General features: G+C 36.9%; 1 protein-coding gene across 3 annotated transcripts in view; it reads right to left on the reverse strand.

Annotated features, from left to right (window-relative positions):
* Positions 1–13,159, reverse strand: part of LOC145462365 (uncharacterized) — a 63,130-nt gene that overhangs the window by 34,115 nt on the left and 15,856 nt on the right. For all 3 annotated transcript variants that reach the window (XM_081445871.1, XM_081445870.1, XM_081445872.1), the window contains 7 exons: positions 11,943–11,984; positions 11,148–11,251; positions 7,138–7,201; positions 6,711–6,803; positions 2,902–3,183; positions 1,568–1,625; positions 1,016–1,099 (listed from right to left, as the gene is read on the reverse strand). In XM_081445871.1, coding sequence (XP_081301997.1) covers positions 1,016–1,099; positions 1,568–1,625; positions 2,902–3,183; positions 6,711–6,803; positions 7,138–7,201; positions 11,148–11,251; positions 11,943–11,984 — 727 coding nt within the window. The remainder of the gene's footprint in view (positions 1–1,015; positions 1,100–1,567; positions 1,626–2,901; positions 3,184–6,710; positions 6,804–7,137; positions 7,202–11,147; positions 11,252–11,942; positions 11,985–13,159) is intronic.

Here is a 13,159-nt window from a genome sequence, read left to right on the forward strand (position 1 = left end):
TTACCATGGTTACCACTGGTTTTTAGTCTGTTGTAGCAGTTTTTATTCAACCCTACGCCTGAACTCGTTTGTTAACGATCATTTCTACATAATACAAAAACTTCTACGCCTATTTGAGTTTCATAAAACGGGCTGGGTATATCGTGACCAGTTTGTCCCCTACCCCCGCCAATCAATGCTGATATACAGAACACAGATTGTGTTCACAACTACAACATTGAAAGGGGCAGTGGGGGAGGATTGGGGTACCACGTTAAAGCAATAATAGAGAGTTTAAGCATGACGTTTACAGCAAACGGCAAATGGCAAAGATTACCTCTGAATCTGTGTTCTTTTCTTCTAATCCTTAATAACTTAATCACACAAAAATAGAAACATGTCTCCTACTATTCACCGCAAATACAAATATTGTCACAATACTGTATAGACAGCTGAAGACAGATGGCAAAAGTTTCATTTTTGCTGTTTGCCATTTGAGGTAATGTCATGCTTAATCTCTCTAATAATGCAGAATTCCATATTTGTTATTCAACAATGCAATATGTTGAACCCATCTCAACTACTTTTGCCACGGATTGTAAAAAAAACAACTGTTTTTAAGAAGTGTTTTATATGGCGTCTTATATGACACTTATTTATAAGCATGAACTGGTGTGTGAATGAGATCCTAAACAGATATGTTGTTGTGTATTTCCAAAAGGGGGAATTGCTGATTAATTTTGACCTGACATGGCCTCAAGACTCACTATTGTTTTTGAATACATGTAGTTTTTAAATAGAATGGTTTTTGATAAGTTTCTTCAGGTATGCTATTTGGGACTCTCCGATATTCAATTTGTATTTACTTGTCATGCAACCCATATTTTCATTCAAAGTACAAGGTGTGCCTGGTTAATCGAAGTATGTTTGAACAGTATTGACATATGTACAAAGAAACAGTCCCAAGTTTGGTTTCTGCTGATTATGGCAAAATCAAGCATTACTACATAACTTCCAAAAAATAAATATTTATTACCAAGAGTAGTATCCTTGATGACTTGTAGTTCACTGCAGAGAGAAGCAAATTCATCTTCTTTGGTGTGTAGTTTGTCTGTCAGATCTAAAGAGGAAAGATATTTTTAAATGGTCAATAAAAAAGCCTCAATTTAACAAAACTATGGAATGCTCTATTAAAGTGTTCATCAGGGCAACAAATATTACAAGTTTGGTTGTCTGGCATTTGAAAGAGGGACAACAATTGGGTTTTAATTTTTAAATTTGAGCACTTATTATATGATATCAGTAATAACTGATAATAACATCAGTAATAACTGATAATAACTGTTCTGTTCATTTTAATGTTATTAATCTTGGCTATGTGGATGACTGGGGTTTTTGTTATAAAGAAGTTTCTGTACAAGGGCTCCACTGTAACACAGAGCTGGATTATCACTGGTTTTTGGACAATTTTGATTCTAGCAGAGTCAACAATTCTTCAGACTCAGTCATGGTACTCAGCAGTACAGGACAGCACTCTTAACTTGTGTGTTACCAGTGACTAGACTGTTAAAATTAACAAAACACATACCTTCAATCATTTTGTGCAGAGATTCATTCTCCTCCTTTGTCTTTACAAGCTCTGATTTCTGCAATAAAGGTGTAACATAGCATAATATGAACAACTGATGTTTAAAAAACATTTTTTAAAAAATCTATTTTTTGCAGTAGTGAGTAAAAGTAGTGCAAACGAATTTCAATGAAATACAACAAATGAAGTAAACAAAATAGAGTGGAACCCTGTTAATACAGACACCAAGGGGACTTGCCATAGTGTCTATATTATCTGGGTGTCTCCATTAAGTGGGCTCTAAGAAAAATGTCATGGACACATGTCAGTATCCATTTAAGACCTTTGTCTAATTTCTTAACTATATCTGTAACAAGTTCTTCCTAAAAAAAAAACCTCATGATCATTTATTGCTAACTAGGTTATCACTGGACAACTGAGCAATGCCAAGTGGAGGTTGTGGATACTTGCAGCATTGCAATTATATGTTGGGTAACATCACTTCTCCCTTTTTCAGAGCAAAAAACTCTTCCATGATTCTGTATCTTTTGAAATTGCCTCTAGCATCTACTGTTTTCAAACTACACTCATATAATGTGTTTGCCAGGATTCAAACAAAGAGAGGAAATGTACTATTTCTCCTTAGTGGCTTGTCTATTTCCAAACAGTTCATATTCAAAATTGCTTTCTTGAGTTAGTGGGATAAAAAAATGTCAGATTGTAAATTTGTGACTAAAGAAACTTCACACAAAATATTGCTGCAGACTCTGTTGCACCTTATGAAAGCACAAATTACTTTAAATTACTTTAATTGGCCTTTTATTAGGAGACTTGCTCACCAATGATGGATATAATCTTGGTCAAATAGCACTGTTTACCTTCAATACTTCTTGAAAATTAATGCTTCTCAGTTGTCTTAATCGATAAAATTACAAGTGCATTTATTTCACGTGGTTCTATTGATAACATCAAAGGTGTCAAAAGAATAAAGAATGTGCTATTCCATGACTTTGATACTTAAATTAGCTCTTGTTTATCATTACAATCAAAATTTAGGTTTTGAAAAAAAAACAAAACCATTCCTCAAAGCCTGAGTAAACACTCTTAGAGCATCTAGTTACTTGGTGGTTACAGTGGGCAGAGGGAAAGGGGGTGGAAGATTGGGCAAGTCCTTCACAAACAAAAGTTGTAGCAAGCCTGGTTGATTGATGAAAATTCATGCAATGAAAGAAAAAAGAAAAGAGGTGGCCTAGAATAATGTTAGCTAGTAAATATAGCTGCTTCTAGAGCATTGTTCAGGACTGTTGAGTGTCATTGAAAGGTACAGTAACATGTACAAACTAAACTATACTTACAGTTGTTTTTAATTCATTTTCAAGGCTGGACTTGATTTTTGTATGTTCCTCTAGATCATTTTCCAAAGCAGCAATCTTTTCAGAAATCTTTGTCACTTCTTGTTCTCTAAAGCTGGTATCAGATGAATGCTGCTCCTGTGTAGCAAATAATGTTGCCTCTAGTTCTTTAATCTTGTTCTCAGATTCAGTCAATGAAGTACGGAAACTCAAAACTTCGGTATCTGACTCTGATAATGCATCCTTTAATTCAGCAATCTTCACCAAAGCTGCATTTTTCTCATCCTGGAGAAAATGTACCAAATTTCCATTAACCATAATATTAAGCATATTACATGTAACTATATAGTCAAGTCTTGTATACAACAAGAACAGAAGAGGAGATAAAGGTAAATGGCTATGTTCAGAAGATTAATTTCAGATCAAAAAGATTGTCCCACACAGATGACTTAGCTGATAAGAACATCTATCATTAGTTGGCTCTTGAGGCTCTTTGTTTCACATTCGCATATGCTGTAAAAAGCATGGTTCTTAGGGGGTGACAACTGACATGCTGTTCCATAGAACACACTGAAGACAAACTAACTTTGTGGTAAACTTTTAATATTCTAATAGATTTTAACATTCTGCTGTTTTATGCAATGATCTTCAGAATCAATAGTAGACTTTCAGTCAAGAAGACAACATTGTTAAATAATAAACATCTTGAAGGGGCTACAGTATTTAAGATTTTACTCTTCCACAGGAAAAGTCTTGAGAGGTTGCAAATCTCAGGTCAAACTATAAAAGTAAAATTAATGCTTGGCAAGAAATCATGCAGACTTTGGGCCTGGCTTACCTAGGAAACACTATTGTGGAAACATTGAACATTGCAAATGGAAATGTTCCAAGTTTAGCCCCATAAGAAACATAAATTATGTTGCGGAAACAAATTTTGCTGCTCGGAAACAAGTTTCTCAGTTTAGCCACTGTGAAAGCAGTGTTGACTAGTTTTTAGTTCTGCTCATTATAAAATTGCAGGGTGTGCAAATCAGCCTTCACAGCCAAATCTACTCTGATTTGACATATATGAAAAGAAAAAGTTATGTGTACATCAGGCCTATCCATATCTTGACAATCACCGATAACAAGTCCTGCTAAAGTACATATGTCACCCTCCACAGGAAAACAGGGATAAAGGTGATAGCATGCTCACAACACGCTTCCACTTGGAAATAAAAGAATTTGACTTTAGCATGCTTAAATCATGTTCAGGAGCACACTTCATTAGTAAACTCATTTGTTTGGATGGACACACTAAGAACAATAAGCGTGCACACAAAAACAATGCAGTCAAACAAAGACGCGTGTTAAACTTCGAAAACAAAAGATGGCGTGCCACAACACGCTTAAAGGGCGATACTTTCAAAAACTGTGCTGAAAGAGTTTTAGGCAAAGAGAACATTGACCAACATTGTGGTTGCTCATCGATCAACACAATTACTTACCATTTATTTACCGCAATTGCAATTGAAATGAAGTGTGTCGGTCAAGTGTCTGTAAAAAATAACAGTACTGTAATTTTCCGGATTTGATTGTAACTCATCCTTGTATTTGTTGTCGTGTTGCCGTTTCGACAGAAGGCGAAATTCAGTTGTCATGTTTATCTGTATTGTGAAGCACATTTCTTGCCGCCGCTTCAATTAAAAAGAAAATTATACACATTGAACAGTAAATTTGACCTCTCATGAGAAAAACTGTTCCCTTGCCGTGTGTTATCCGTTCAAGATAGGATGCCATTCGAACGGTTGCTGCTATCTGTTCACGACAAAAAATCAGCTGTTCAAACGACAAGGGGAATCTGATCAGATTCAGCTTTTCGTGACACTTTACATTTGCACAATGTTGAAATCAAAACAAACAATTACACATACAAAGGTCACAGTTTTGTCACAGAACCTTTCTTTGTTGGCCTTATTGCTTGGCAGATGTCAAGATGTTTGTTGTTTTTTTCACATGTGCTACACAGAAATCAACGAACAAGATGCCAAAACAAAACAACTTGCTTTTACGCACTTTGGGACTCTGGGACGTCAATACACGCCGTTTTGCAGTCTGCTTCGTTTCCATCTAGCCGAAAAGGGAAAATTGATAGCGAAGGCCCAATATCTATGAATTCAGAACTAACCGAAAAAAGTTACTGTTACAAAATGGATGAAAATAATTATAAACCAACAAAAAGCCAAAGGCATCCATGTCTGGAAAGTTATTTTGTTCGCGAATGAAATTTGAGACGTTCCCAACTCGTTGCCTAGCACGTCACCAAAATCTTCCCACTAGCGGTGGTAAAATTGTTCTTCTCGAATGAACTGATCTAAACTATCCAAATATGACTACAACAGGATTTAGTTTTTTAAGGCTTACACTTTACATTGGAAAACTTAACTTTAGTTGCATCATTTAACTTCCCAACACGTGTAACCAACACCATATGTGTACAGTAATGCGACAATTTGTTGTTCTTCGGCACCGATGAGAATCAGAGACAGCAACTTTTTCTTTGGCTGTATTTCTTTCCAAAGGAAGGAAGGTAATCAGTTTGTTTAAAAATGTTCTACTTGTGTTTGAGGTTATCCAGAATAATAGTATCTTTTGTTCGTTGTCCAACACGGATGCCAAGTTTTTCTCCCGTTCTTTGTTGCTCTTTATTAATTGTCGCTAATTTAGAAGCTTTTAGAGTAAAATAATAAAATTCCAACTTTTTGGAGAGCGAGATCGCAAACTTTCCGCCTTGTTCCTTTTAGCTCTAGCATGTTCTAGCGTGTTCTAGCGTGCTAACTCACGCACCCTAATCAAAACAAAAGGTTTAGCGTGTTAACATCTTCGAAACAAATCATTGTGTGTCCTTCATTGTGCTACGAATTAAATATGCGCACAAAGCCTGTCTTATGACACACTAAGTGTGCTGTGTTAGTGTGTTGTGAGCATGCTATCACCTTTATCCCTGTTTTCCCGTGGAGGGTCACATATAATCAAATATGTTCAAGTCATTCCGAATAGCGAAATCCGACATCTGCATCCTGGGAGGGCACTCCCATATAAAAAGAACTGGGGGGGCCTGTCGAAAATTTTGAAAAGAACCCCTCAGAGGTACCAAGATCCTGTCTTGTGGGCGTGGCTTGAAATTTTTGCTCAAAAATGTTAGATGCTAGTATGGAATGTAGTTGATGAAAGATGCCAATTTCACTTTGCAACTAAAAGGAACACCGTTTCGAAGGCTACTGTACATACTTTTGACATTCATTCCATTCATTCAATGAGTATGAAAATTTAAAACAAAAATTTACCATAGATATCTTACGGACCAGCCTGGGGCGACCAAGTGTGAAAAGTTAGTCACCAGTGAAAAAACAATTGGTCGCAATTTGTGAAAAATAGCAGTCTCAATGTCGAGCTCTGCTATAGTTACATGTATGGTGCTCTGCTATTACACGCAGGCACAACCCTTGATTTTCTGAAACAAAATCCTCTCGTTTAGCCAACAGGGCAGCAAAACATTCTGTTTGCTTTCTGCTAATTTGGCCATCCAGGAAACATAACAAGAAACAATGTTTCCACTACAAGGTCTCCTAGTTTAGTCAGGCCTTTACACTAATTATGCTAAAATTTCCTCCAAATAAAACAGCATATTCATTAACTTGCTACAGTGACCTCATTTCACATTTTTCCAGTGATAAGTTCTTAGAGCATCTCTGACAAATTACTCCTCAGTTATGAACAGAATCTGCAAGACAGTCTGATGAACCATTCATTTGTAAAACTAGATACAATACCTGCATTTCATCAAATTCTTTTTTAATTCTTGAAAGGGAGGCAACCTTTTCCTTCAATTCAATCTCCAGAGTTTCAATTTCTTTCTGCTCAATCTGAAGGAGAGGTAACATTACGTTTTAATGACTTTAAATTAGCCAAAACAATGGAGGAGTTTGATGTGCTCTCATTAGCCACTTAACGTAAGCTATGACAGACGTGGGTGCTCAGCACGTATTTTGAAGTAATCTGGATGGTTGGCTTGAATGGCTGATTAAATTAAATGAAACTTTTTAAACAATTTTAGTTACTTATTAGAGTTACAGTTTGTACGTTAAAAAAATATGTTATCCAAGTTATACAATCACTGGTAACTTACAAATCAGTCATTGCAGACCTTGTTCTTATTATGTACAATACTGAATGATTAATCCATAAATGTAGAACTACCTGTAGTTCATCTCCAAGAGTAATCTCCTCTTCTTCCAACTTGAATTGCAAATCTTCCACCTTCCTGTAAAGAAAATATAGTCAAACATAACCTGTCCTGCTTTTCTACTATGTGTATGCCGCATGACCTAATACATAAGAACAGTCAAGTGGAAGGGGAGAAATGTGGAATAGCAGAGGTTTTAGGAGATTTATGTCTGTTGTTGTTGTTGTTGGATTCAATTCGCTTAACTTAAATGCACTGTTCATAAAAGACACAGTTGAGGTCGAATACAACACTGGGGATAAGGAGAACCTGTACCTTTGCGAAAATCAACATGGCAACAGCAAGTTATGAATTCAGTGGAATTCTGCCATGTGACTGCAAGGGCACCATAACCTCGGTAGCACTTCAATGAAAATATTGGTCAGAGTCCTTTGATTACCACGTAATGGCAAAAGGAATTACTCACTGTGCTCAGAAAAAAAGGTTTGTTTTTACACTGCACTGGTATTGAAGAGCAAGAATTATTCAAAACCTTGCAAGATCCTGGACCACTGGAGGAAGTGGAAGAAGACAAATTGCTAATGAATATAAAAAAGCCTTGCAAACACTTGATGTTCACTTGAGCATCAATTGAAAGGAGCCCAACAAAAAGCACCTTTCCAGAAACCTCAAACAGGAGGAAGGATAACTGGCATGGAAAATCAACAAGCAAATACTGTTGAATTGAATACAGGGAAGGCGCTGACCAGTTCAAAGGTAGAGAAGCAAAGGCAGATGATAAAGTGCACCACTTTAGTCATGATAGATGTTGTTCTACAAGAAAGTGTCAGATGTGCCATAAGATAGAACATTTTGTCACTTTGAGGTTTGTCAAACCCAAAATGTCACCAGCAACAGAGGATTCCACCACAGGACCTGCAAAACAAGAAGAGATGAACTCCATTAGGTATGGTACCACAGGTGCTAAAAATGATGATGATGAGTATGTAATCACTGTGGGTAGCTGAAGTTGCATATAAAAGTGATAAGATTAAAAAGAAGCTGGATGAGCTTGAAAGAAAGGATATCACTGGAAAAGTAAAGAGTCCATCACACTGGGTAAGTCCTGTAGTTGAAGTTCTAAAACCCAAAGGGGAGTTGAGACTTGTAGATATGAGGCAAGCAAACTATGCTGTACAGAATGGTATTCTGTTTCAACCACTGATGAAGAACTTCAAGGTATCAGCCACAGTATAGTGTTTAGCAAGCTGTACTTAAGAGAGGGATTCCACCAAACTTTGAAAGCAGTGGTAGACACAAGAGGACCAGAATCAGTTTCGGAACATCACTCTTGGATATGGTAATTTACAAAATCTAACAACACTCTCCAAGTCACTGCAAAGGTTGACAAAAAAGAGTCATGTATTCCAATGGGGAACATCAAGTAGCAGTGTTCCAGAACCTGAAAGACAAACTGAGAGACACTAGCAATTGTATGGGCTTGTGAATATTTTCACAACTACCTGTACGTATCAAGTTTTCAGTTTCAACGAGGCTGTATTCTCTAGTTCAAAAGCCATATGAGATTTAATGACAAAAGCGATAAAAAATAATAACACTCCAATTATTAGTACACAGTTTTCAAGGCATATTACTGAAAAACTATTCCTTGAATTGGTTCCCACTTGGCAAAATGTATTGTGACGAAATGAACCTACCTATTTCATTGCTTAATCACCAAAGAAAGGTATGGTGTGCACAAATGTACATTACGAAGGAGCCACCACATCACTGTAATTTGCAGCTACACACCTATCATGCGCATATCTTGCATCAACATTGGACCAACCACAGGGCATCCAATGGACCCTCTTCTCAACCCTAGAAGATCTGGATTTCACCGATGACCTAGCTCTGGTCTCACAAACTCATCAGCACATGCAAGAAAAAACCACCCATCTCAGCATGTTTGCACAAGAAGTAGGCCTGAAGATCAGCCAGAATAAGAAAGAAGTGATGATGCTGAATGTCCCAAACCCCTTGCCGGTCAAATTGAAGGAGAGGATCTTCCAACAACCAAAGAATTCACCTACCTTGGTACCACTGTCAGGCATGACAGTGGAGCAGGCGGCCACATCAGAAATTGCCTCAACCAGGCCAGGAACGCCTTCAGAATGCTAAACAACATATGGAAATCATCCCAGTACAGTACCAAGACCAAGCTAAGACTGTACCAGAGCTGTGTACTTTCCACCCTACTGTACGGCTCTGAATGCTGGCGGATGACTGAAAGCGACCTCAACAAACTGTCCACCTTCCACACCAAGTACCGTAGAAGAATCCTGCAAATATTCTGGCCCGAGACCATCTCCAAACAACATCTTCTTGCCTGCTGGGCACCATCATCATGCGAAGGCGTTGGAGATGGATCAGACATGTGATGAGAAGAGAGCCAGGCAACATCTCCCGCACAGCCCTTCACTGGACACCAGAAGGTAAGCGGAAACAAGTGTGACCCAAGTACACCTGGCGTTGAACTGTGGAAGGGGAACTCAAAACCCTCCATCACACCTGGGGTACCATTCAGAAACTGGCCTGGAACAAGCAGGAGTGGGGTACCTTTGTTGCTGCCCTACATGCCAGCCGGCATAATGGGCATGAGTGAGTGAGTGACACCTATCAGGCATTCTAGTAAATTTTTCCTCTGAACAATCCCTCTGATCTGCAGTCTCTTTGGTCTCTCAGCATCTCTCCAAACAAAATGGCTTCCCCGGCCGACGTCACAGACCAACTTAGACCCATTCACCTTATAACTCGGTGGTGAACCACAGTGGCTCGTATTTTATGAATTTTGGAAATTCACATAAAATTGAGGAAAGATCATGCAACTATAATTTTTTCACCAAATGAACGTGATCAAAAGAAACAGGACATTTTTGACGGCTAAGAAAAAAAATTAGAGGTTAGGAGCACTTTAACAATGACAGTTCACCCTTAATTTGGCTCTTTTTTTCTCTGAAGGAGAAGCAGAAATATCCTTTAATTTGGTAGTGCTTTTCCAGTATATGATTATATATCTATAAGCCAGCGACAATTCAGTGAAGGGCATGTATGGATACCTAATATATTTTCAATGGGTTAATGCAGAACATTATCTGTAGATTACAACATAGTCACCCGAACTACATTTATATAACTAGTAGATACAATAGGTGCAGCAGAAAATGATTGAAAATATGGTTCAAACAGTAAATCTAAGTTATGAGCAGAAATCCATTAAGCAACAGAGGACAAAGAATTAATTATGGTCATTAACATTTTTGTTGATTTAGACCATCAAAGTCATGACACCAATTACTTTATGCTAAATCCACATCTGAAATGCCTGAGGCTTAAATCCATTTTTAATTTTGTAGCACATGCTGCTTAATCAGCAAAAAATAGGAAAAATAGGTTTCATTTAAAAAATAGGAGAAAATAGGAATATGCTCAAAAAAATAGGAACAAATAGGAACTGGACACTCTGCATGACAACATTTCCATCAAAATGCTAAGCTATGTGAAGTAATAAAAAGTGCATCTGTGAAGATGACAGGAACAACAAAGAATTTAAATACTTTCCAGCGAGAGAAGAAATACTGTATAATATTGTGTCATTGCTGAGGTAGTTTCACATGGAACCTGCTTCAAACTGTTATTCACCACAGTTTGAGACAGCACATCCTAGCTACCACACAAGAGGAACATGCTGGAATTGTGGCCACAAAATTGAGACTGAAGACCAAGGCCTGGTGGCCTGGTGATGAACTACAAAGGTGTGTTAGACTTTTTTGATGTTCTTATTGCTTCCTGAAAAAATCTATTTTCAACTTGACGGATAGAATATTTGCCAATCTCTTTTCACTTGAGAAAGTATAAGAGGAGACTGAAGTACAAGCCACACACACAAGCTTCTTAAAAATCTGTCATATTTGCATACCCTAATAAAAGATTCATCAATTTTCTGATATTTTTAATCAAACAGTGCCATGATGTTACTTTTTACCTTTTCTCTTCATCTAGCAGTGTCTGAAGCTCTGTTTTTTCTTCCTTGGCTGTCTTAACCAAAAGCTGAAGTTCTTCAATGACTTTGTTTTTCTCAAAAATGACCTGTTCAACCAAAAGATTGAAATTATTATTTGTTTCCAAGGAATTAACTAAAACACAAATGTAGACCTTTCCTGCATTCCACATGCATATAAACAATAGCACTAGAATGAGGAGGGAGTGGAGCTATTTCATACATTTCTTGCATTTTTGTTTACCCTGACCTCAAGCTGGTACCACTGCTGAATGGTGTAGTAGACCATTAACAGTATGGCAGTATGTAGTATATGAAGACATGAGGTCATGGGTTTGAATCCTGTTCAAGCCTGAATTTTTTCAGGCTTAAATTTCACTACTGCTTGAGTTGTCTAATGTATAACTGCGATGATCAATCATGTCTTCATATCTTTCTCCGCAGTTCAAATGTATGATCTTTCATATATTCACGAGACAAGTATGTAGTATAGATAACAGATGTTTAAGTTCACTGATGTCTGAACACTGCTAACCTCCCCTTCTATCTCTAGACTATGGAATTAGTTTGATGTTAACCAAAAGAAACGAAGGGACATGTAGTATACATGTACTTCCCTAGACATCCATCTAACATCTTATTTGTCTTTCCTATAGAATGTGTTTAGAGCTACATGTATCCTCCATTTCAGTCTTTACCCTAAAAAATTTGCTTAAATTCCTTTTTTCTCATTCTAGTCTATTTCTGTTTAATTGTTTATACTATGTAGATGTACTGTACCTCATTATGACTTTCTTTTAGTTTGGTAATTTCTTCCTCTGCCTGCAATGAAATAAGCACATTTCAATATAATATAACCTTGGTGAATTTAAAGACCTGAGATATCATTGCCATTATGTACACAACTTATTCTTGTTCTTGTTTCATTTTTGCCATTTGTGAATTTATTTACAACATAGCAATGTATAAGGCAAGGAAGCCCAGGGAAGCCAATAAGGCTTTTGTAAAAGACTAAGGTACCTTAAAGATACCTAAGACTTCACAAAAGAGCAAAAATGCTGTCATCAGCACACAAAATGATAATTTAGGATAAAAGTAGTTATGCAAAAATAAATGCACGAATGCGCAAAAGCAAAGGAAGAAAAAAAAACAGTGAAAAAAGCGCACACAAGCACACTAAGAGAAGTAAAATATACTAATAAATATACCAAGAAAGATGACTAAAGTTTAGAGGTGAACACAGCAATACTAGAGGCATTCTGACTTTCAGTGTCGAGAGAATTAAATAATTTAATTTTGGGCCTTGAAAATGGAGTGAGAGTTTCTCAGTCTACATTTGTCCTACAGTAGGACAAATGGACAGAATTCTGAGTTCTAGTATTGTATTTATGTACATCACAGTTAAGTAAAAGCATGTCTTTGAAACTTTCAGGAACAAGGCAATTTTTGTATACAGGCACATGTATAACTTTACATGTATCTATGTTTTGCTCAACTAACAAACCTGACTACTTGAATGACTAAAAACAGTTACCAGCCTTTGATCACCTCCATACAGTGCTGGAAATAATTTTTCTTCTTTAACAGGACACGTGTCCTTTCAAATCTTCATTTCGGTTGGACATCTTATCAATTTGACCGGATATTAATTTGCATAATTGATTAGCATAATAATTAGCATAAGAAAATTTATTAGCATACTGTCAAGATTTTCAATACAAATCGTTCAAAACTGTGTTTAAATTTGATTTATTTATTATTTATGATTAACTAGATGACTTTATGCTACTAGATGACCACACCAATCTCTCCTAGTTATCTCCTAATTATATGTTCTTCAAGTAAACCTAGTTTTCTACTGAATGCTACCATTAAAGGGAAACAGTCAGCTTTGGGACCCCGCTGACCTGGACACTAGTTTTCTCACTTTGAAAAAAGTTCACCTCAACCTGAAATCAAAGTACATCTAGAAATCCACTTCAATCTTCGCAGTGTTT

The sequence above is a fragment of the Orbicella franksi genome, chromosome 12 (genome assembly GCF_964199315.1).
Source record: "Orbicella franksi chromosome 12, jaOrbFran1.1, whole genome shotgun sequence".
Classification (NCBI taxonomy): Eukaryota; Metazoa; Cnidaria; class Anthozoa; order Scleractinia; family Merulinidae; genus Orbicella; species Orbicella franksi.